Source organism: Haliotis rufescens, unplaced genomic scaffold (assembly GCF_023055435.1).
Source record: "Haliotis rufescens isolate VD_foot unplaced genomic scaffold, xgHalRufe1.0.p SCAF_2, whole genome shotgun sequence".
NCBI lineage: Eukaryota > Metazoa > Mollusca > Gastropoda > Lepetellida > Haliotidae > Haliotis > Haliotis rufescens.
Genome location: NW_025963890.1, coordinates 74,027,701 through 74,055,262, shown reverse-complemented (window position 1 = coordinate 74,055,262; position 27,562 = coordinate 74,027,701). Strand labels below are relative to the sequence as shown.

Here is a 27,562-nt window from a genome sequence, read left to right as displayed (position 1 = left end):
TTTTGTTTGTAAACACAATTTAAATATTTGTAAATTCTGTTTAAGATGTACAAATCATAAAAAAAGTAACTCGCGTACACATGAACAATAAACAAAACAACCGTCACTATATGTGGTAAAATACATTCATAAATCTGCACATCATGTGCCTTTAAAAATAACCATGGTAACAGTCATGTTTATAATTTGTAAAAGATGTATTTACAAATTATGTCTGAACGAAGACAAATCAATATCATTTATCACACAAAATATTTAAAGTTATCCAAAGTATACTATGTCCATTCTATTCTGTCATAAACCTCCAGAGACGTCATCGTATTGTACTCCAGTTCGGTTAAACCCCATAAACAGGGATGATATAATATTCCCAGGAATTTATATATCACCCTAGGGATTTATATTATATTCAAGGCATATTTGCTGTATAATACATAATAATATCCCAGGTATTTTATTAATACAACTTCCGTTTAGATTGTAACTTAGAACGTTTCTGGATAGAAATTTATTTTGCATTTGAATACAATGTAATGAACTTTAAAATCAAATGACAAACATTTTCTTTATATTCCCGAGGATCGAACACACAACCTTCATATCTGTAGTAACCAGTTACAACCAGAGCTTTGTTTTAAGTCCGTTTTGAAACTAAATAGACGTCTATTAATTTCAAAATCATGTGCAAGAGAAGTTCTTAGTTATTGATGGACAGATGGACAGATGGAGATGGAGACATGAGATCCCAGAGGAAGTTGAGGTGGTGAATGTTTCAGGGTACTCAGTATGGAGATACAATACAATGCTAACAATGGACAATCAAGGATGCATACACACTGGACAGATTTTCACCTTCTTGAGTACTTGACACAAGCACTTCATCTGTTCACACATTTATCTTAAATCAAAGAGTATTCATGACATTAATGATTGTGTTTTTGCATAAGCATAAAATTATCACAACTTGGTGTTTGCCTCTGGGTTAATGTGTCGGTGAACAAAGTAGAATGGCAGGATGTATTACACATTTACACATCAAACCTTCAATATCATTTCCCAGCATCACTGACTCGGGCTTAGTTTTCTGGTTATTGTGTAAGCAAGAACATTGCCAGAAATTGAGCAAGCATTAAGGTCCATAAAGCTCCTAGAGCATGATGTACAACGGAACATTTTACCAAACCTGTCTCCAGGGCAACTGATCAAGGGAGATTACTCTTAAACTTTTCAAAACACAAAGGGAGGTAATTCAAACATCATCTCCATTTAACCTGAATAAGGTTGGATGTGTTTATGATTCATCACCACAGTGTAATCCATACATGGTTACAAAATTACTGATGTGATCACAGATATTGCCTCACACACATAACATTTTAATTTTACAAATTTTGCAAATGAATAACGCACAAATTTTTATGCAGCTATGTTCCATGCTTTCAACACTTTAACAATGGCACACCAAGAATGCAAATCCAAGGTCACCAAGCCACTGATCTGATGTTAGAGTAACCTGCCCTTGCCTGGCAACAAAAGTCCTCATGGATATCTCACATAAAAGTTGGAAAATAACATGAGGGAAAGAAGATATTTATATTTTTGTCCTAGCAACACAAAAAATATTCATTTCTTGTTAAATGAACAATGAAATGACAGCATGAAATAACATGAACATATGTTTTCATTAAAAAGTATTATTTTCTTTTAAAAAAGTATTATTTTCTAGCTTCATACAGGCAAGTGGGCAAGTTGTACTTCTATGACGGGTGAATGTGTTCAGGCTGGTCCTGTATGAGGGAATATACTTTCCTCTGGACACACATTTCACAGCCCAAGTCGCCCAAACGTAGGTGCATGTCTAAAGGGCTCAGCGAACACATGTGTCCAGCCAAGGCGATTGATAGTGTTCTCACGGTTAATAACTTGGATATCTTCCAAAATATTATTAAAAAACAATACTGTTTCATACTTTAGGTGATGAGGTTCTTTGAAATATTGGACCAGGACCCACTTGCACAAAGCGATCTTAGCGCTAAGATGATTGTAACTCCCATACTTTAACATAGGCTTAGATAATCTTAGCGCTAAGATGGCTTTGTGTAAGTGGGTCCTGGCTGGTATGTTTAAATAGATTAGAGCACATGGACACCCACCCACTCACACACACACACTCACCATCTCACCATGTCATCAATTACACATCTAGATGACGTACAAAACATCCTAAGCGCTAGATCACCTTAGCGCTAAGATTGCTTTGTACAACGGCACCCAGGTCCTTATAACCTCTACAAAACATTACTGCACACATATAGGTTCTGGCTTGCTACACTGATTGTTCCTGCACTATGTGCTGAGTCCTCGCTCGACGTCCCGCATCACCCTCAGCACCTGCTCCTCGTGGTACGGCAGACACACACACTGCACACTCACGGGCAGACCCTGGCTGCCCTTAGAACCCTGCAAGAAGAAAAGCACATTCTACATCATGAAATGAGCAGGTTGTGCTGCAGTCAGATTGGTTGAAAAGAATAAGATTGGATCAGAAATCTGGAAATCTTCTGTATATAAATACTGTTCTTGAAATTAACTTTATATCTCTCAAGATCAATTTGAAATGCGTAGAATGAAAGATTATCTGTCCCTTGTGACTTAATGTTGGTAGTCTTATACTTCATGCATGGGCAAATCCAGCATTTTTAAAAGGGAGGGGTCCAAAATATCAAAATCCTCTCTCAGTGGTTGGGGGGTTCTCTACAACATACTACATTTGGTTTTGGTTTTCAAAGGGGTGTGTGTGGGGGTAGGCTGGCCCCGGGCCCCGGACCCCTGCCCCCCCCCCCCCCTCTGGATCCACCTGTGTCATGAGTTTGTATCCTCTACAGTCCTGCACCACCCGTGAAGACATACAGTCGTACTGCAGTGTCGTTGCTATTAGTACACAGCGAATCAAGCCACAGACCAGTTCAAGCCGGAGGGAAACCAGCTCCAACCAATGAGCGCTCAGTTTACACAGCACAAACAGCTCTATTTCTCATACAATGAGTGCCGCAGCCTTGCGGCCATCTGTTCCACACATTGCTTCAGTATCAAGCAACAGGCAGGTTCTCACACTATTCGGGGCAGTCAGGGAGGCTAGTGGTCAAAGCGTTTGTTCATTGTGCCGAAGACCTGGGTTCGATTCCCGACATGGGTACAAAGTGTGAAGCCCATTTCTGGTGTCCCCCGCCATGTTATTGCTGGAATATTGCTAAAAGCAGTGTAAAATCAAACTCACTCACTCACTCACTCTCACACTATTCCTGCACAGAATAGGGTCCCTAAAAAAAACCTCACTCAATCACTCTCACACTATTCATGCACAGAACAGGGTCCCTAAAAAAACAACTCACTCACTCACTCTCACACTATTCATGCATGGCCTCATACCAAATTTCAGTCAGACTGACTGACAACTTGGCAAAGTTACCACACCTGATAAAATGTTGCCAGTCCAAAATCTTCTAGACTAACAAACTTTCAAAACTGATCTTGGACTGTAGGACAGGTGGGTATTTTAAACACTGATGTAAGGTTCATTAAAAATAATTCCACAAGGCACCCTCATGTCTCCTGGAGCTAAAAGAGGAAGGGTAAAGGCTGAGAGAGTGTTTGTTTGTTTGTTGTTTAATGCCACACTCCGCAATATTCAAGCTTTTTGACAGTGGTCTGGAAATAATCGAGTCTGAACTAGACATTCCAGTGATTGATGTCATGAGCATCGACCCACGCAGTTGGAATATGATGACATGCATCAACCAAGTCAGCGAGCCTGACCACCCGATCCCATTAGTCGCCTCTTAAGACAGGCATAGTCGCCTTTTACAACAAGCATGGGTTGCTGAAGACCTATTCTACCACTGGTAGAGTGAGTTTAACGTCTCTTAACAGTATTCCAGTGATGTCTGTGAAAGAGAACCTATTCACAGGTGATGGAGTGTATTCAAACCCATGAAGTACTGATGGGCTAACATGCCTGTATTAATTTCTAATACTGTAACAGATGACAGAGCACATACTTCTACGCAGGGACTCAGTCTTGCTACTCATCATGTACCAGTGAGTGAGTGAGTAAGTTGGGTTTTACGCCGTTTTTAACAACACTGCACAGCGAATCGCGGCGCCTTAGACAACTAGACCACCCATGCCCCCCATCATGTACCATGACGCTTCATGTGAGGGATGAAGACTCGCCTGTTTGGTAAGCTTTTCCAGCAGCGTAGTCGCTGGGTACACCTCTGGATCTGCCACTTCCTGTACGTCTGCTTCGGTCACCGTGGTAACAGGAACGGAGCCAGCGGAGTATCTCAGCACATTGTAGAGCGCACAGTAGGAACCGCCAGCTTCAACAAACACAGGACAAACATCACCTCAACATGTTAAAGACACAGACACCAATTAATTCATTGATTTGTCCCAGATTGGAGAAGCTATTTAACACATGACGACGGGACCCACCTGTCAGTCTCCCTGCACTTTTGAGAACTACAGCTGGACATGGATAGACAGGGCAGATGACAGCATCCAAGTCCTGTTTGTTCCAGTGCTCCAGAAACTCCTTCCTGTATTTCTGTAACCATGGTAAAAACCAGATTGATCCACAAATTCATAAAAAGAAATGCAATAAGGTCTACTACATTGTCAGTCCATGGCCCCTACACTACTCAACCATACATGTATCAATTTGAAAAACTTCACAGAAAGACTTGAATTTATAGAGTGAATGATTATCAGGATGATTACTCTGTGCCCTGGTCTACACTCAACCCCACACATCTCCAGTCCAGTTTCCTCCTTACCACCCTCAATCCTGCACAACAGCAGTCTAAACATAAACTCAATCCACCCTCTATCCATAACCCTGCTTAAACCCAGACCACCCTCCATCATTGTCCCTTATTGATCCTCAACCCATACAGCCCTACCCCTATCTATAACTCTACCCCAGCTGACATCCAACCATCCTACCCCGACTCAATCCGTATCTGCCATCAATCCATCTAACCCAACTCAATCACCATCTGACATCAAACTCATCTCACCCAACTCAATCACCATCTGACAACTCATCTCACCCAACTCAATCACCATCTGACATCAAACCATCTCACCCAACTCAATCACCATCTGACATCAACTCATCTCACCCAACTCAATCACCATCTGACAACTCATCTCACCCAACTCAATCACCATCTGACAACTCATCTCACCCAACTCAATCACCATCTGACAACTCATCTCACCCAACTCAATCACCATCTGACATCAAACTCATCTCACCCAACTCAATCACCATCTGACATCAAACCATCTCACCCAACTCAATCACCATCTGACAACCCATCTCACCCAACTCAATCACCATCTGACAACTCATCTCACCCAACTCAATCACCATCTGACAACTCATCTCACCCAACTCAATCACCATCTGTCATCAAACCCTCTCACCCAACTCAATCACCATCTGACATCAACTCATCTCACCCAACTCAATCACCATCTGACAACTCATCTCACCCAACTCAATCACCATCTGACAACTCATCTCACCCAACTCAATCACCATCTGACAACTCATCTCACCCAACTCAATCACCATCTGACAACCTATCTCACCCAACTCAATCACCATCTGACAACTCATCTCACCCAACTCAATCACCATCTGACAACTCATCTCACCCAACTCAATCACCATCTGACATAAACTCATCTCACCCAACTCAATCACCATCTGACATCAACTCATCTCACCCAACTCAATCACCATCTGACATCAAACCCTCTCAACCAACTCAATCACCATCTGTCAACCCATCTCACCCAACTCAATCACCATCTGACAACCCATCTCACCCAACTCAATCACCATCTGACAACCCATCTCACCCAACTCAATCACCATCTGACATCAAACCCTCTCACCCAACTCAATCACCATCTGACATCAAACCATCTAACCCAACTCAATCACCATCTGACATCAAACCCTCTCACCCAACTCAATCACCATCTGACATCAAACCATCTCACCCAACTCAATCACCATCTGACATCAACTCATCTCACCCAACTCAATCACCATCTGACAACTCATCTCACCCAACTCAATCACCATCTGACAACTCATCTCACCCAACTCAATCACCATCTGACAACTCATCTCACCCAACTCAATCACCATCTGACATCAAACCCTCTCACCCAACTCAATCACCATCTGACATCAAACCATCTCACCCAACTCAATCACCATCTGACAACCCATCTCACCCAACTCAATCACCATCTGACATCAAACCATCTCGCTCAACTCAATCACCATCTGTCATCAAACCATCTCACCCAACTCAATCACCATCTGACATCAAACCCTCTCACCCAACTCAATCACTATCTGACATAAACTGATCTCACCCAACTCAATCACCATCTGTCATCAAACCATCTCACCCAACTCAATCACCATCTGACATCAAACCATCTCACCCACCTCAATCACCATCTGACATCAAACCCTCTCACCCAACTCAATCACCATCTGACAAACCATCTCACCCACCTCAATCACCATCTGACATCAAACCATCTCACCCACCTCAATCACCATCTGACATCAATCCAAATCTGACCTGAATTCTGTCAGCCACTTTGAACCAGTCATACACCGACCTGAAACATTTTCAAATATTATTTTTGTTATTTGTATTTCAATCATTGTAAACATTAAACATTATCAAACTATTCCTATTATAATTTATTATTCAAACTTGTAAAGACAACAATGAACAAGGCACCTACTTTACTCCTGTGAATTTCTGGAAGGATTTCCCCAGCACTGGGTCCTGAAAGGACAACATCTGTGATCAAAAATGGTGGTGAAAACAAACAGATTGAATACAACTCAGTGGTATCCCCACTTAGATATACTACACTGTGATATCCTCCACTTACATATACTACACTGTGATATCCCCACTTAGATATACTACACTGTGATATCCTCCACTTACATATACTGCACTGTGATATTCCCACTTAGATATACTACACTGTGATATCCTCCACTTACATATACTACACTGTGATATCCCCCACTTGGGAATACTACACTGTGATATCCTCCACTTAGAAATACTACATTCTGATATCCACTCTAAGGAATACTACACTGTGATATCCTCCACTTAGATATACTACACTGTGATATCCTCCACTTAGATATACTACACTGTGATATCCTCCACTTAGATATACTACATTGTGATATCCTCCACTTAGATATACTACACTGTGATATCCCCCACTTAAGAATACTACACTGTGATATCCTCCACTAAGGAATACTACACTGTGATATCCCCCACTTGGGAATACTACACTGTGATATCCTCCACTTAGAAATACTACACTGTGATATCCTCCACTTAGATATACTACATTGTGATATCCTCCACTTAGATATACTACACTGTGATATCCCCCACTAAGGAATACTACACTGTGATATCCTCCACTTAGAAATACTACACTGTGATATCCTCCACTTAGATATACTACTCTGTGATATCCCCCACTTAGATATACTACACTGTGATATCCCCACTTAGATATACTACATTGTGATATCCTCCACTTAGATATACTACATTGTGATATCCCCACTTAGATATACTACACTGTGATATCCTCCACTTAGATATACTACATTGTGATATCCTCCACTTAGATATACTACACTGTGATATCCTCCACTTAGATATACTACATTGTGATATCCTCCACTTACATATACTACATTGTGATATCCCCCACTTAAGAATACTACACTGTGATATCCTCCACTAAGGAATACTACACTGTGATATCCCCCACTTGGGAATACTACACTGTGATATCCTCCACTTAGAAATACTACATTCTGATATCCACTCTAAGGAATACTACACTGTGATATCCTCCACTTAGATATACTACACTGTGATATCCTCCACTTACATATACTACACTCTGATATCCTCCACTTAAGAATACTACACTGTGATATCCCCCACTTGGGAATACTACACTGTGATATCCCCCACTTGGGAATACTACATTCTGATATCCACTCTAAGGAATACTACACTGTGATATCCTCCACTTAGATATACTACACTGTGATATCCTCCACTTACATATACTACACTGTGATATCCCCCACTTAAGAATACTACACTGTGATATCCCCCACTAAGGAATACTACACTGTGATATCCCCCACTTGGGAATACTACACTGTGATATCCCCCACTTGGGAATACTACACTGTGATATCCTCCACTTAGAAATACTACATTCTGATATCCACTCTAAGGAATACTACACTGTGATATCCTCGACTTGGGAATACTACACTGTGATATCCCCCACTTGGGAATTCTACACTGTGATATCCTCCACTTAGAAATACTACATTCTGATATCCACTCTAAGGAATGCTACACTGTGATATCCTCGACTTGGGAATACTACACTGTGATATCCCCCACTTAAGAATACTACACTGTGATATCCCCCACTAAGGAATACTACACTGTGATATCCCCCACTTGGGAATACTACACTGTGATATCCCCCACTTGGGAATACTACACTGTGATATCCTCCACTTAGAAATACTACATTCTGATATCCACTCTAAGGAATACTACACTGTGATATCCTCGACTTGGGAATACTACACTGTGATATCCCCCACTTGGGAATTCTACACTGTGATATCCTCCACTTAGAAATACTACATTCTGATATCCACTCTAAGGAATGCTACACTGTGATATCCTCCACTTGGGAATACTACACTGTGATATCACCCACTTAGGAATTCTACACTGTGATATCCTCCACTTGGGAATACTACACTGTGATATCCCCCACTTGGGAATTCTACACCGTGATATCTCCCACTTAAGAATACTACACTGATATCCCAACTAAAAAATACTACAATGTGATATTACTCACTTAGGAATTCTACACTGTGATATCCTCCACTTGGGAATACTTCACTGTGATATCCCCCACTTGGGAATTCTACACTGTGATATCTCCCACTTAAGAATACTACACTGATATCCCAACTAAAAAATACTACACTGTGATATTACTCACTTAGGAATACTACACTGTATCCCCACTTAAGAATACTAAACTGTGATATCCCCACTTAGAAATACTACACTGTGATATCCCCACTTAGGAATACTACACCGTGATATTACTCACTTAGGAATACTACACTGTGATATCCCCACTTAAAAATACTACACTGTAATATTACTCACTTAGGATTACTACACTGTGATATTACTTACTTAGGAATACTACTCTGTGATACTACCCACTTAGGAATACTACTCTGTGATGTCTCCCACTAAGGAATACTACACCGTGATATCCCCCACTTAGGAATACTACACTGATATCCCCACTTAGAAATACTACACTGTGATATCCCCACTTAGAAATACTTCACCGTGATATCCCCCACTTAGGAATACTACACTGTGATATCCCCACTTAGGAATACTACACTGTGATGTCTCCCACTTAGGAATACTACACTGTGATGTCTCCCACTTAGGAATACTACACTGTGATATCCCCCACTTAGGAATACTACACTGTGATATCCCCCACTTAGGAATACTACACTGTGGTGTCGCCCACTTAAGAATACTAAACCGTGATAGTACTCACTAAGGAATACTACTCTGTGCTATCCCCCACTTAGGAATACTACACCGTGATAGTACTCACTAAGGAATACTACTCTGTGCTATCCCCCATTCCTAGTACTACACTGGGATATCACCCACTTAGGAATATTACACTAAGACTCAGGTTCGATTCCCGACATTCCCGACTGGTCCTCCCCGCCGTGATATTGCTGGAATATTGCTAAAACCAGCGTAAAACCATACTCACTATTTCACTCACATAGGAACATGGCTATGATATCCCCAACATGATATCCCAGACTTGGGAATGGGACTCACCAGGGGTAGGAGGGCTCTGGATATCAGGGACACCACCCACTTGGGGAGAGCACAGGCCACATACACCAGCTTCAGACTTTGATCTACGTAATCCCTGACCCTGAAACAGCACAACATCATCACAGGATCCTGCACCAACATCTGTCCTGTTTCCTCAACATATTTCAACAACAATTTTAATTTCTTTCATAGATGAAACAACCACACATGAAAACCACGCTTAAGTTAATTGCCCAACAGATTTGTCCACAGCAACATCAACATGTTGGGAATACAGGGACAGCATTGATGTTGGAATTGATGTAGTGCCTGCCAGGTGACCTCATTTGCATATTTATCAGATCAAGCTACGATGTTTATCGCATCATTAACAAACGCCATTACCAAATTCACCATAAAAAGCAACACAGGCAATTTATAATTTACAAAAGTGGAGGTTTGGTGGAGGCGAGACTACTTACAGATCGGTCTAGATGATGTTCATGGGTGGGTGCTTTTTGGAGCAGGGCACCTTATACAGTGAATATGGTAAATAAATAAACATGTTTATTGGCTAATGCTGTAGAGGTTTTTACTTGGTGCAAGACATAATGTCAGTAGAAATGTGTTTTATGAATCCAGATCTCCATTAAAAAAGTACATGCTAATTGATATACCGGTACACTGAATGTTGGCTAACTGTATACATGTACTCACATCCTCTCCCTGACTGACTGACACCGGTCTCCTGTCATCGGTCCCACGAACAGCGACGGGAAAACCCACGATGTCCGGGGAGGTGAGAAGCTCACAACCTGGTGACACACACAGAGTGAGTGAGTGAATAGTCATCTGTCACTGTCTACACAATGGCACTGCTTGAGTGAGTGAGTCCCCCCACCCCCCCCACCACCACACACACACACACACTTTTGAAAAACAAATGTAGTATGTTGTAAGCAGAAAAATTATCTGAGAGATGATTTTGACATTTTAGACCCCTCCCTTTCAATAGCACTGGATCTGCCCTTGAACACACACCCCATTCACTGCTAAGCCAACAATCAGTCCCCAAACAGTAAATACTAGAAGTTGTAGCAGGATCACGAGGGGTACATGGAGTTTTATGCATCCCACAAGCCAGAGGGCCACAAATGACTTTTTCTGTCTCTCAGAAATGCACGTGCAGCCTGTAGTGCTCGTGGCGGGGTACAAGAGATTTATGCCTTATTGAGAAATTTATTACCCTCCAAGGCGGGTTACACAGTATTTAGATCACGTTGACCAATCAGATCTCATCATTCTGACATGGAGGTATGATACTGCACCTTGTGCCCCATCTTCTCCAGGGCCGTCTTGGCGACATGGACAGCTCTGATGGTGGCAGGGACTGGGCGTATGTTGCCGTCCCACGTGTAGAAGCCGATCTTCAGGGGCCGTGTGCTCTCATACATCTGTCACAGACACAGGGCATAAGGTCAGATGGATGAGGAAGGAGAAGGCAGTTATTTGGGGAGGATGAGCATAACAGTGTTTATTACCTACGAGGGAAAAGATATCAGGGTTAATAAAAATCACATGTGCCCTAGGGTCATGTCCCGTCACGAGACAACAGTTTCCGTCATCTGGACAGTGTTGTTGACGTCATTCGAATCTTATTGTGACTTGAGGTTGTAATGACGTAACACTAGAAAGGACGTCATAGCTAAACACACGATATATAGAGGATTCTATATTCGAGTTCATGTCCTGCTATGTTTACAACACTCGTGCCTAAATTCTGTTATTCCCCGAGCGAAAGCGATTATGATATGAACACAAATATAATATCCTCTTTATATCATGTGTTTTTAAACTACAAGGGATTCTTTTTTGGTCAACCTGAAGTGATGATTATTGCAAAGATATCACAATATTCTGGGCGACTTGTCCCTGTTTCAGCAGCTTTTCAAGTCAAGCATCGAACAGTCAGATTTTCATGTGTTTGTTTTGGTCATTACATTTCTGAGTCCCGTGATGGGATTTGAACCACAGACCTACTACATACTCCCATGTCAACAGAAGGCACATTGTGGGCCGCATAGAAGTGTACTGAGACTGATTTTGCTCAAGGTGGAGGCCTTAAATTTTTCCCATGAAGGGCTTCAACCCACATCTGCTGACCCAGGTAGGTGAACCCTGTCAGTAAACTGACTATAGGTAAGGTTGCCATGTGTGGGACGACTGCTTCATTGTCATCTGAAGGATTTTTCATGAAAACACTGTATGTAAAATTACAATGAATATCGGAGGTCATAAATTGTGGCTTTTATGGAAAGAATCCACGGTCATAGTTACCTCTTTCCTGAAAGGAATTGGAACAACTTGGGGGTCAAGGGCGAACATCTCGGGGGCCATGAGAGCCTCTGTGAATCTGACCAGACCCTCCACATCCTGTGCCATGGGACCAACCACACCCTGAACTGTGGACAAGTAGGATAAAACAATAGCCTAATTTATACATAGGGGATGCTCACACCCTCAATTGTGGACAGGGAAGATGAAACAATAGCCTTTATACATAGGGGATGCTCACACCCTCAACAGTGGACAGGGAGGATAAAGCAACAGCCTTTATACATAGGGGATGCTTACACCTTGAACAGTGGACAGGGAAGATAAAGCAACAGCCTTTATACATAGGGGATGCTTACACCTTGAACAGTGGACAGGGGGGATAAAGCAACAGCCTTTATACATAGAGGATGCTCACACTTTGAACTGTGGACAGAGAGGATAAAACAATAGCCTTTATACATAGGGGATGCTCACACCCTCAACAGTGGACAGGGAGGATAAAGCAACAGCCTTTATACATAGGGGATGCTTACACCTTGAACAGTGGACAGGGGGATAAAACAATAGCCTTTATACATAGGGGATGCTCACCCATCGTTTAGTGTCCCGGGTACCTTTCTGTATTCTGATTTTGGCTAGGGTATATTTCTGTGTACAGAAACGTACTGGGGTACATAGATTTAGCACCGTGCCGACAATGACAACTTCAGCTCAACTTCCTGCCTGTAGCACAACAACATCAGGGGTCGATTTAACTGGTGGCCCATTGGCCCGTGGCCAGTTAAACTTTCGAAGTGCTGCTGAAGTGTAAAGTAGGTGGCCCGTCTGACTAGTCAAAATTTCACCACTTCTATGTGCATATTTAATATCGTCATGTAATTTTGATGAGAATATGTTTAGGAGGATGAGATACGTATTGATCATCTCAGTAGAATGAAAACCAGCTGCCATTTTATAACATTGTTTACAACAACTACAGTATTATTTGCTCATAAATCACCATGAAATTAAGCCAGTGGAAGCCAAGTGCACGAAAATGTGTATTTAGGGGTGAGGAGTTCTTAAATTTCTTGAGCCCCCTAGGTAACTCAGTCGGGGATAGCCGCTTCGGTGACTCCATCACCTAGTCGTGATCTAGTCACTTTGATGATGGGCCAGTAACTTTTGAAAGGAGAAAGCCCTGCTGGCTACATAAAAATTGTTGTTAAATCTACCCCTGGCTATGGTCATGTTTGGTGTAACACTCACCCAGAGTCTGTCCAGGATTCACAGTGAAGTGGCCTTCAGCACTGAAAACAAACACACAGTGGTCAGTGACCAGTACTGGACATTGCATCCACGGATATATTCCTTGTGTGACAGGAGGGACACTGTTCAGTAAACCTGTCCTTAATTATTCTTCCCAGCTCCTCACCATTGTCAACAGATTATCTCTTTGTAGATTATGTATTGCAATCAAAAAGCATATTGCCTCTTCAAACTGTCAAAATGTATCTAATTAAATTTGGCCGACTTGGAAACGGACGATCACCTTCAGGAACATCCTTCAAAATAAAACAATCAATAATTGTAATAAAAAATGTATAAATAATCAGTAATCTGGAAACTTGTTAATCTGGACAATTAAGCTAAGATTGCACCATCCAGATTAAAAAGGTTCTTAATCTGGAATCCAATAATCCAGAATAGCCATTTTCTGGGTGATTTTTTTACAAATGTCTACATACATTCATAAAAAAGATAATGTATCGACTTATTTATATTTGTTAATCTGGACGACTTCTATGGAAACTGATCTGCCAAGATTAACAAGGTTTCATTACAAGAACAAGTGTTACAGTAGGTCTTCCAGCCTTTGGGTCTTCCAGCCTTTGGGTCTTCCAGCCTTTGGGTGTCACTGGATGGCTTTCTTGAAATAGCTGCATAGCAGTTTGTCACCATTACAAGAGGGGAGGTGAAATGGGGTCTAATGTGTTCAAGATTATTCCACTTATATAGCCATGTGCATTCATGTGTGTTTGTGTGTGAGTGCATGTGCGTGTGTGTGTTTGTGTGTACTAGTCAGGACTAATGCCAGTTTTACAATGTTAGCTCACTGAGATACCATGCCACAGTTACACATGGACACCCCACTCAAACACAGTATCCTGACTCCAAACCGACCAGTCCTTGTCTTATACCCTTAATGCCAAGTGTCAGGCAGGGTAACAACAAGTACCACCTTTTAATGTCTTTTGGTATGAAGCAGCCAGGGATCAAACCCCCAACCTTTCACTCTCTGGGCAGATGCTCTATCCACAAAACCACAGAAGTGGTCTATAATCATAAGAACATATAATAGAAGAACATACCTGAGTCTCCCCCTGGTGGGCTTGAGGGCGCACACGCCACACATCTGGGCTGGTACTCTCACGCTGCCCCCAATATCTGTCCCCAGCCCACAGATTGAGCCCCCAGCCCCAAGAATGGCTCCTTCACCCCCCGACGACCCACTGGGGCTCCTTGTGGGATCTTTAGGGTGTGTTGTCACTCCATATATGGGATTGGAACAACCATAACTGAAAATCAGAATTTTTTAAAGATGCTTCAGGAAAACTTTCATCATCAACATATCAGAAAATCTTTAGTTTACACATATAAATGAGTCCAACTTGTAATGGATGTGTGAGTGAAGATGTATGACATTTTCAGCAACATTTAATGGGGAGACACCGTTCCCAATCGGACATGTCCGGCGCATATGACCGTTTCCGGACCCCTGGTGACTTGTAGAATTCAGTTGTAGTGGTATGAGACAACTGACAAAAAAACTTACCTATGTTGAGATGACGCAGTAAGGACATAAGGAGAACATGATGCACAATAAATTCACTTTGATAGCTTTACTCAATCTATACTTATATCCATTTTCCTAGTTTAGGTTGAGGGGCACGTAAACCAAGAATGAAATAAAAATTCTAATCACTTAACAAGGTCCTAGCATATCACAGTACAATACATGAACATAGTGTTCTAGATCACACCTACCTGTACATGGTTTGGGGCACATTTGTCCTCATGAAGGGAATAGCACCTTGTCGTTTCAGCACCTGCCACACATAGAACATTGTATTACAGAGTGTATAGAGCTGTCACAAGTAGAACATTGTATTACAGAGTGTACAGAGCTGTCACAAGTAGAACATTGTATTACAGAGTGTACAGAGCTGTCACAAGTAGAACATTGTATTATGGAGTGTATAGAGCTGTCACATGTAGAACATTGTATTACAGAGTGTACAGAGCTGTCACAAGTAGAACATTGTATTATGAAGTGTACAGAGCTGTCACATGTAGAACATTGTATTACAGAGTGTACAGAGCTGTCACAAGTAGAACATTGTATTATGAAGTGTACAGAGCTGTCACAAGTAGAACATTGTATTACAGAGTGTACAGAGCTGTCACAAGTAGAACATTGTATTATGGAGTGTATAGAGCTGTCACATGTAGAACATTGTATTATGGAGTGTACAGAGATGTCACAAGTAGAGCGTTAGATTATGGAGTGTATAGAGCTGTCACAAGTAGAATATTGTATTACAGAGTGTATAGAGCTGTCACAAGTAGAACATTGTATTATGGAGTGTATAGAGCTGTCACAAGTAGAATATTGTATTACAGAGTGTATAGAGCTGTCACAAGTAGAACATTGGATTATGGAGTGTATAGAGCTGTCACAAGTAGAACATTGTATAACTGAGCGTATAGAGCTGTCACAAGTAGAACATTGTATAACTGAGTGTATAGAGCTGTCACAAGTAGAACATTGCATAACTGAGTGTATAGAACTATAATATGTAGTATATGTATATATGTACTATAACATTGTATTACTGACCATATAGAACCATCAAATGTAGAACATTGTATTAAGGAGTGTATAGAGCTGTCACAAGTAGAACATTGTATTACGTAGTGTATAGAACTATTACATGTAGAACAATGTACTATTGATGAAATATGGGGTAACTAAACGTGACCTGTCTGAAGTGTGTGGTGCAGACATTACCTGGATAACCACAGCATCTTGAGTTGCTGGCTTGTCGATGTAGTATTCCATTCCACCAGTGCAGTCATAACCCTGCAGTGGCAAGATGGGTGGAAAGGGTGTAAAGCAATTACCGGTAACATTAACACAAGTTCATAACATATAAACTCTTTTATGAGAAGTGCTGGCCTGTTTGTTAGTCATTAATGACTAGGCACTTAATGCCACTCCTTATTCGGCACATCCAGCAGTGACATACATTACCACATTGGTTTAAAGGCATTACTGTCACCTTGTCACTTCTGTCGCACATTTCATGGGATAACAACATGGGCACCATCTTTCAAAGAATGCCACAATCCATTCCTGAAACTATCTCAATTAGGCACATCTGGAGGTGACGCGCTTTACTACTAGAGGCAACGTGCTTGAGTACTAGAGGTGACGCGCTTTAGTACTAGAGGTGACGTGCTTTACTACTAGAGATGACGCGCTTTACTATTGGAGGTGACACGCTTTACTACTAGGATGATGCGCTTTACTACTAGAGGTGATGTGCTTTAGTACTAGAGGTGACATGCTTTAGTACTAGAGGTGATGTGCTTTACTAGTGGGGATGGCCTACTTTACTACAAGAGGTGACACGCTTTAGTACTAAAGGTGATGTGCTTTACTAGTGGGGATGGACTACTTTACAACAAGAGGTGATAGCTTTAGTACTTGAGGTGATGTGCTTTACTAGTGGGAATGGCCTACTTTACTACAAGAGGTGACACGCTTTAGTACTAGAGGTGATGTGCTTTACTGCTAGAGGTGATACGCGCTATACTACTAGAGGTGAGCTTAAGGTAGTATGGAGCATAAATATTGTCACAGCATTTTATTTCACACCATAACACAAAAGCATGAATGGAACTGTTGCCTCAACTTGAACCAGGAATTCCATTATCATATGCAGCATCTAGTCATGGTCCACTAACCTTAATTTCAATGTTTTCCTTGATGCTGACTGGAATACCATGAAGTGGTCCCTTGGGGTCAGTCTTGGAGTCACATAACTCTGCCCATTCCTGCAGAGAGAGTTATATCCCTTAGTTCAAGGACAGTGATGTACATTAGCCTAGACATTTCCTGGGGGGTAACTAAAAATACTGTCAGCATATATACTGAGGACACAATGATACACATGGCTAAAGTGGCACAATGATACACATGGCTAATGTTGACAATGATATGCATGGCTAATGTTGATACAATGTTACACAATGATACACATGGCTAATACTGACAATGATACACATGGCTGAAGTGACACAATGTTAGACAATGATACACATGGCTAATATTGACAATGATAACATGGCTAATGTTGACAATGATACACTTGGTTGATGTTGCCACAATGTTACACAATGATACACATAGCTAATATTGACAATGATAACATGGCTAATGTTGACAATGATACACTTGGTTGATGTTGCCACAATGTTACACAATGATACACATGGCTAATATTGACAATGATAACATGGCTAATATTGATACAATGTTACACAATGATACACATGACTAATACTGACAATGATACACATGGCTAAAAGTGACACAATGTAAGACAATGATACACACAGCTAATATTGACAATGATAAACATGGCTAATGTTGACAATGATACACTTGGTACTGTTGACACAATGCTACACAATGATACACATGGTACTGTTGACACAATGTTACACAATGATACACATGGTACTGTTGACACAATGTTACACATGGTACTGTTGACACAATGTTATACAATGATACACAGCGGTGCAGTCTTACCTCAGCTTCTAGGATTGGTTCCACCACACAGTTGCACTTCTCATCAACTTCTAGAGCCTGTAAAGATAACACATGGGTATTTGTGTGAAGATCTCACATAATGTGACTCTGAGAACCTGTGTGGCCCTTCAGCATGTCCCCTTTCCTTCATTGACCCTTTGCAACCTTACACTGATGCTGAGATAGTTAGATATCATAGCAAACAAAATTATTACAATATTATGAAGTAGTATCTTAAAAGCAAAATAATGGTCAGTTTACTTCATAATCCTTCCCCACACTCTGTAATTTTTATTATTTTCATTATTTTTATTAGAAGCCTCGCACACTACATCCTTTACTCAAATGACAGGTCCCAAACAAAGAAAATTTTAATCCATTATTGCAACATACTATCACAACATCCTTGTGATGTGGCTCTCTGTACATACCCGAGACTGGTAAGCTCGGAGCACATCTATGGCTTTCAGGTCCCCTGTTTGGAGCTTGTGTTGGAGGTCTGTCAGTGAAAGGCCCAAGATGTACTCTCTTGTGGTCAGGCTCAGCTGGAGTGAGTGAGTGAGTTTGTTTTAATGGTGTTTTGGTTTTAACACAACCTGTCCGGTTTGTTTGTTTGTTTGATTGTTGTATAACGTCACTCAGCAATATTCCAGCTATATGACTGCAGTCTGTAAATAATCGAGTCTGGACCAGACAATCCAGTGATTGACATCATGAGCATCAATCCATCATGAGGATCGATGATGTGCATCAACCGTCAGTCACCTCTTATGACAAGCATAGTCGCCTTTTACAGCAAGCATGGGTGCTGATGACCCATTCTATCCCGGGTCTTCACGGATGTCCTCGTGGTTAAAGTGTTTGCTCGTCACGCCGAAGACCCGGGTTCGATTCCCAACATGGGTACAATGTGTGAAGCCCATTTCTGGTGACCCCCACCAAGATATTGCTAAAAGCGGAGTAAAACCATACTCACTCACAGAGTGGAACAACTACCCTATATTCATACTGGGACTTGAGTAAGCGAACTTTATGTTGGAGGAGAGTCCAAAACTTGTTTTGATTGTCTGTGTTTAGGCCTGGGTAAGCTCACAGCCATGTAAAGGCTGATGTTGCGTATTTGTAGTTTGACTATTTGTCTCTTCAAGCTAGATCAAAACAAAGTGGTCAGTTCCCAGGTCGGGATTGGTTGTGAACCAATGTGGCATATCTGCAATATTTGAAACTTTAATTGTATATGCCATGTCAGCAATAAGTACATTGGATTATGTGCACAATTCAATTGATCTTGTTGGGATATGAGTGAATATTTCAGCACGAAGTAAGTTTTTTTAATTGTGATCTCTGATACTTGCTCTTGATTTTTGTGTAAAATGTGATGTTTGATTAGACTGCCAGAATTAAATTCTTTTTAAATTGCTGTGTGATCTGTAATTGTTATGTATGCTCCACTCATAACAGACCAAGAACAAAGAACAGATCGTGTAAAGTTCTGCAGGACGTAGCTTTGTACAGCAAATTGTGGAATGTTGAGTGTCGACCATTGTTCAGAACATCTACAGACCCGTGAAGATCAGGGGTAGAATAGGTCTTCAGCAACCCATGCTTGCCGTAAAAGGCGACTATGCTCGTCGTGAGAGGCGACTAACGGGATAGGGTGGTCAGACTCGCTGACTTGGTTCATGCATGTCATCGATCCCACTAACGTGGATCGATGCTCATGATATCAATCACTGGTTTGTCTGGTCCAGACTCGATTATTTACAGACCGCCGTCATATAGCTGGAATATTGCTGAGTGCGGCGTTAAACAACAAACAAACAGAACATCTACAGAGATACAAAAAATTAAAAGAGGATTTTTGACAGCATTTGGGGGGGATTATTCTTTTCATAACACAAATCCCAGGCCCCCACCACCCAAACATCAGATTTGAGCACACTGGAAATCCTTTGCCACCAAAACATAATCCACTGCATTCAGTCCCAAAACAGAATCTTCACCTTTGATTTAATCTTTGATCTCACCCATACATGGGTAAGATTAAACAAGGTTTAATGTTGCGTGAAGATTATTGCATTGACATAGTGAGTGAGTATGGTTTTACGCCGCTTTTAGCAATATTTCAGCAAAATCACGGCGGGGGACACCAGAAATTTGGCTTCACACATTGTACCCATGTCGGGAATTGAACCCGGGTCTTCGGCGTGACGAGCGAACGCTTTAACCACTAGGCTACCTGACCACCCCGCATTTACATAGTGATGTATATGGTTGCTTGTACTAGTCTGGACTAATGCCAATCTTATAGTGGCGGCCCACTGATGTACCATGCCACAGTTTAACATGAATACCCCACTCAGACACAGTATACGGACTCCAAGCTGACCAGTCCTTGTTTTAGCCCTTAATGCTATTCGCCAGGCAGGGTAACAAGTACCATCCTTTAACATATTTTGGTATGACGCAGCCGGGGATCGAACCGACAACCTTACTCCCACCTTTCTGACATTCTACCCACTAAACCACAGAGACGGTTGACTTCCTGGAATATACATGTTGGTGATACCAGCCTCTGATCAAGGCGGTCCAACCCATACAGAAATATGGTTTGAATGTGAGCAAAAGAATGAACCCTTGTTACCTGTGCCCAGTCCAAGATATCTCTGAGGGGAGCATGTCAAAACTCTACATGATCAAAGACGTAGCTCTAAGATAGTTCAAGTAAGGGATCACACTATGGTCCTATATCTTACTGGGTATTCGTATAGCTGCTGTCGTAATGTGTTCATTGAAGCTTGTAACTGGTCTCTCTTCTTGGAAAGCTTCTGGTCAAACGCATGCTTCCTCCATGCCGCTCGGGCGACCCATGCAGCCACGCAACACCCCACAATGGCGGGCGCGGAGTGTCGTAGCGACTCTATGCTGGGGAATTCCGGTAGGAGGCTTGTCTCCCTCAGTTTCTGCAACATCTGTAATGATTGTTTTATCGTGAGTTGTTTTAATTGCTATTGTTTGGTTTATAGATCTACCAAACCATCTTCCCGAAGCAAAGGCGTTAACTGACTGTAAAAGTCCATCTTCCCGAGGCAAGGGAGTTAACTGACTGGAAAAGTCCATCTTCCCGAGGCAAGGGAGTTAACTGACTGTAGAAGTCAATCTTCCCGAGGCAAGGGAGTTAACTGACTGTAAAAGTCCATCTTCCCGAGGCAAGGGAGTTAACTGACTGTAAAAGTCCTTCTTCCCGAGGCAAAGACGTTAACTGACTGTAAAAGTCCATCTTACCGAGGCAAAGACATTAACTCACTGTAAAAGTCCAGTTACCACCATTGCCGACCTAGGCTCGAATTTGCAGGCTTTATCATTACACCACAAGTGGCTAATACTGTCCCTTTTATGTCATTTCTATTGACCAATCAGATTCAATCTCTAATGTCACTTGCATTTGCTCCAAACAAAATAGCAGCACCCACCCAGTCAAGATCTAAACACAATCTCATTAAAATCAGATCTTAGTTCTCACTACTGCTAAACAAAGATCTGAGGACATCCCATTACGGGTCACGTCAGACCGACCTTGCACGAACTTTGACCGACCAATGGAATGACCAATCAGAAGGCAGCTTTCTCGTGCTTTACGGCACTATTTTCAAATTGGCAACAACGCTTCGAAACATATTTTGACAAATTCTCGATTAAAAATTTGAAACCCGAACAAAAGAACATTCTGGAATCGCTAATAGATGGTCTAGATTGTATGGATTCAGTCGTTAAACTGGTAACTATCGTTCGGAATACCCCGTGTTAAAGTTTTCGAGGATGCATGATCAGAAATCACATTCCGACTGTCTCTTTCATGATCTGGTAAGCGACGCTCTGATTGGTCGGATGAAAGGTCGTTCTGACGTGACCTCTCCTGGGATGTCCTCAGATCTTTGTTTAGCGGTAGCGAGAACTAAGAACCGATTTTAATGAGATTGGATCTAAACAATATTCAAGATCTATATTGTTATAAAACGGGTCTTACCCCACGAAGTGCATCAAATCACTTGAGCACCTTGATTAAAAACATGAAAAGATCTGCAAAATATCTGTCGATACCCAGTGTACAGTAAACATGCTTTCCAAATCCTGCAGTCAACCGAAGTCTGCATGTTGAAATCCATGTTGTTTACGAACCGGATGTCTAGTTCGTTACGCGATTTTGACTGGACTACGCATAGACTCATTAGTCCACCCAAAATGTAGTTCCTGCATTCCAGTCTAGTTCAGTAAGGGTGGAATATAGACAGTTTACTCCCTTGCCTAGGGAATATGCCACCAAACATGAAAATCAGGAAAGTGGAGAAAAATATACATTCCAGCTTAACAGGGTTTTTTTTACTGCCAAGCCTGATAATCAGACTTAAGAAAGATAATAACCACAAACTGTTTCCTTGCCTGACACAGGCTCAAAGTGTGAGAAATATCCATGAACACTATGGCTTCCAAGTACTCAGGGCAGTTTGTTGCTTTGTTCTTATGTAAACACTACACATTTCCCCGAAACTGACAAATAAACATACAATTTGATAATTGATTATGTCACATCAACCAACCCTAACATTGACAAAAATAAACAAATCGGAAGGGCTAAGTGTATTTTATTTTTACCCAAAAAAATATGTAAAGCAACTGATACAAGAAACAAGAAAGCCTGAATAACATAACATTGAATAAGATTATTAATTCAATTTGATTATAATCAATAACTGGTTGTATGGTAAAAACTGATTAACCAACAATTGAGGAAATAGGAACATACAAAACATTTTTAAAATATGTAATAAAAATTGTAAAAATATGTAAAAATACAAGAAGTAAACAAAGTAATCTGTAAAAACATTTGAAGCAGTAAATTATTGTCTGTTAGAGCGTTAACATGAATGTCTTGAACAGGAGTGTACATTTAATCATCACCCAGCAATTAAATCAACTACATTAGCATGTCTTGGAAAGGTTCCCCCCCATCTGTCAGACAGGCCATCTGTCATACACCTTGTTATTGCCCATCGTCATACAGTTGAGTAGGGGAGCACTCACCTTAAGCTGTAATGGTATGACCCAACACTCTGAGTTAAGGTCTTTGTTACAACAACAATGTTAAAGTCATAAAGGGTGAGTTGTTGTGAGCTGGTTATCTTGTGAGAAGAGGGTATTAAAATGATCAAAGTCACTGTAAGTTCTTTTACTAACAAATAATTAATATGTTGTTTTCATAAATACTTTGCCCTTTGAGGTTAATAAATGTAATTCATGTAATCCTATGAAAGGAGACTAGAGATGTTTCTTGTTATTCATGGTTCATATTTATAATATTATGATGAATAAACCATACTAATTTATTAATTACTTTTCTGCTTTACAATTTGTTTTCTTACAATCTGCAAATGAAATAGCACAAGATCATTCATAATTATAATCCTGGTGTTCCCTATAATTCAAACTTAAACATAAACACAGTTAATGATCTGTGTGGAACAGTCCATATTGATAGGTAGAAGGCAGTGGATTAGTGGTCCAGTCATGCATATCCTATGTTGTTATAAGCTGTATGACACATGGCCTGTATGACTGATGGGAGGTATACCCTTGGAAAGGCAATTAGAAGTGATACACAAGAGGAAGAGAATTTATGGATGCCTACTTCTTTATTATGAGGACCATTACGTTTCGGAGTATATACTTACTCTTTCACCAGGTGAATAAATTCCATGAGGCAGAAATCATATATATGTACCTGTCAGTGTATAACAACCTGGTGAAGGATTAAGTATATACTCCTAAATGTAGTGATTCTCATAATAAAGACATTGACATCCATACATTAACCTGATCATAGGCAGCCTATTGAACACTATCAAGTGGAGACAAATACCTACTTTTCAAACCGACATCAATTGGTGGCTGCCAAACAGGAAATTCAAATCAAGTCCGATTAAATCCAATCCTGCATTCAATTTCTGATAAACCTTTCTTTTCACCAACACAGGCTGACTATATTAAATAAATGTGATAAATTTACTACTGACAATCCCCTTGCTTAATAATTATAACCAGATACATTTCAAATTGCTTTTCCACTATGAACAGCTGCCTAATGCCACACAAACTATTGTACTTATTTTTCAGGAGTTTGTTTGTCAAATATCTGGATCAAATACATAAAATAGCTACACGATAAATTGCAAAGAATAATGAAGTACAAAGCTGGATTTATTTCACAATAAAATATTATTCAATCGTGACGTCATTTCTGGAGATTCGAATATGCACTCACCACTTGATGACATCATATAATGGATGACTTTATTTTTTAGAGGGAAGTGTCTAGTAAGTTGTTCCCAATAGATGTAGCTGAGCTATGCAGATAAACGCAGTGGCTGAACGGTAACATAAAAATGTGGGAAAGATATGACAATCCGTATTGGGAGAAAAGTTATAGGTAATCGATGTGACGATTGTGAGAATATGCAGGAAATATCCACCTGTGCACAAAATGGACTTGTCACACATTGCTGAGGTCAAATTCTATTCAGTGAGCCATCATTATTTGAATACAGTAAACATTTTTAAAGCTTGTACATTTTATTTTCATCCTTAAAAAGAGGAGTACATAAGGTTGATATCTCATATAAAAATAAACAACACCTGGTATATTTATCGTACATTAAAACACTGCTACACCCCCACACACCCCGCCTCAATGTCTATTCTCCCTGCAGTGTTTCAGTGGATGATAAACAGCTCCCACTCATCGTTTACTTCTTGAATACAAATGCACAACCCATTCCATGCCTGTTAGAGAGATCATTCAAGGTAGTAGACATTTTGTACCAACAATTTGAAAAAGTTTGTCTTCAAGTACATCTTCCAAAGGCAAGGGTGTTAACTGAAAACAAAAGTTCAGTTTCCTACCTTGCCACCTAGCGGCACCAGTGTCCAATACAAGTTATGTCCCTTTAATATACCTTCTATTGACCAATCAGATTCCACCTCTCATATCACTTGCATTTGCTGCCAACAAAATGCTGGCGACCAGTCAAGACGATCTGATCGATACTCAAGATCTATATTGTAATTAAACGGGTCTTACCTCGTGAAGTGCATCAAATCATTTGAGCACCTTGATTAAAAACCTTAAAAGATTTGGAAAATATCTGTGGACGCCCAGTTGACGGTAGGCATGTTTTGCAAATCCTGCAGACAATTGATATCTGCATGTTGAAATCCATGTTGTTTCTGAACCGGTTGTCTAGTTTGTTGCGCAATTTTGATTGGACTATGGATAGACTCGTTAGTCCAGCCAATATGTAAACATAATTCCAGCCTAGTTCAGCAAGGGTGGAAACTTGGCTTTTATAGTCAGTTAACTCCCTTGCCTCAGGAAGATGCTTCAAGTATGGATATAGATATTTATATCCATTTCATGATCACAAGTCAACTAATTGCATCATATTATGACATCATTTTGAACAGTGTCAAAAACTATATTTGTTGTAGGTTTGTTTGTTGTATAATGCTGCACTCAGCAATAGTCCAGCTATAACACAACAGTCTATAAATACTCAAGTCTGGACCAGAACATTTTTATCCAACCTGTAAATAATGACGTTTGAGCCAGATAAACTGGTGGCTGATATTATGAGCAACCTCACACATTGCTGGGGGATGACACGCCAAGTCAGCTCACCTGACCACCCAATCCAATGTTATGACCTTTACAGTGCTGGAAACCTATTCTAACCCTGGTCCCATTAAGGTAAAAATATCATTTAGCTTTGGACAAGTCGCAACTGGTCTTGACAGAAGTATATTTCATTCCTCAAATTGGAATTCAAACTGAAATCAAGCCAAAACACATGAACACCATAGCATCATTATCATCTGTGGGTAAACTAGGGCTGGGACGGGTAACTTGGGTACTCGGGTCGGGTGGGTCCTGAGTAGGACCCGGCAACTCACAGGACTGCCCGGACCTGTGGTTAGTCACATGAGACATTCTTTAATGACAAAAACTCACTATAGCACAGTGGTTAAACTACAAGTCGTTAATGTTCGCATTTGTTTCTGACGATGCACACATTCCTTTTGACTTGTATATGTTCGAGTAAAGATAAAGCTTCAGTCAACTTCAGTGTAAACATGATCTGATTGTTTGATACATGTATCTAAATCATTTTGGCCAGGGCTGCGGTAAAACAAGTCCCAAACAGACATTTTGTTCCCAATTCTTGAGATCTGCAGTGGGTACCCGGGTAGGGTCCGGTAATAGGGTGTCAGGTACCTCAGTAGTAAATTTTGACTCATCCCAGCCCTAGGAGAAACCCTAGTGTACAAATGTATATGGCATACAGTAAACTACGGTTGCAAAAAACTAAAAGGGACCATTAAATTTAGTTCGTTATAACTGTGGTTCATTATCAGCACATTTACAGCATATATACAGCCAATGGATGGGACCAAGAAACAGTTTGTTTAATCTGTCAGTTCGTTATAAGCGTGTTCGTTATAAACGCAGTTTACTGTACTCAAGTTTCCTGACTGATCATGAAACTAGGGCAAGAAAATGAGTGGTAGCCAAAAAAAATGCACTATTTAAATGAGTTTTGGTAACTAAAGAATGTTGGCATGTTGGGATTTTACCACCAATAAAGCTAGATGTGTAAGACTGTTAAACAAATCACTTTTGTTGAAAAATATTGCTTCTTAAATCTGCAAAACTTGAAGGTTTTTTTCTACTTCCTATGCTCTAGCTGCCTCAGGTATCTTTCTATCTGGATCTGTCAACATGACATTATTTAAATTAGGCCTTCTATGGAACGCTGCCATTTATACACATAATATGAGTGAGTATGTATGATTCACAAGAGACCAACAAGAGGTCTACAAGTAATATAGATCTATGAGTATACTATACATTCGATCAGCTGCTTATGCCATTTTTTCAATACAATTTTGCGACACACGTCAAAACAATTTCTGAAAAAAACCAGAAAACTAAATCCTTGCAGATGACATAAAACTGTACTCTGATAGCAGCAGGAACTCGGAACAGGCGTCGGTGGCACTGGGGACTGTAAACAATGTCCGCTCACGTTTATACCAACTAGATCTACCCTTTGACCTGCAGTCGAACTGGCACACAACTGCTGTCATTCGTGCCACTGCAAGAGTTACCTCCCTTGTTCACAAAACGTTTATCAAAGATTTATTCGAAAACTAAGTAGTTAATCACCTTGAAAACCATAGAAACTTTCCT

At 40.7% G+C, this 27,562-nt stretch overlaps 1 protein-coding gene across 2 annotated transcripts; it reads right to left on the bottom strand.

The window, feature by feature from the left end:
* Positions 1-27,455, bottom strand: LOC124133251 (fatty-acid amide hydrolase 1-like). 2 transcript variants are annotated; one of them, XM_046497583.2, is made up of 18 exons: positions 27,332-27,455; positions 21,018-21,233; positions 18,693-18,806; positions 18,262-18,318; positions 17,412-17,501; positions 16,453-16,524; positions 15,429-15,490; positions 14,753-14,959; positions 13,650-13,690; positions 12,402-12,526; positions 11,393-11,518; positions 10,782-10,879; positions 10,086-10,185; positions 6,847-6,890; positions 6,678-6,717; positions 4,498-4,609; positions 4,234-4,382; positions 1-2,460 (listed from the first exon to the last, which is right to left on the bottom strand). In XM_046497583.2, the coding sequence occupies exons 2-18, from the start codon at positions 21,231-21,233 to the stop codon at positions 2,347-2,349; spliced, it is 1,767 nt and encodes a 588-aa protein (XP_046353539.2). In that variant the 5' UTR covers positions 27,332-27,455; the 3' UTR covers positions 1-2,346. The 2 variants fall into 2 exon arrangements, with proteins under 2 accessions (XP_046353539.2, XP_048256504.1); XM_048400547.1 differs by lacking the exons at positions 1-2,460; positions 4,234-4,382 and having other exon boundaries at positions 6,644-6,717.
* Between the last annotated feature and the right edge of the window lie 107 nt (positions 27,456-27,562).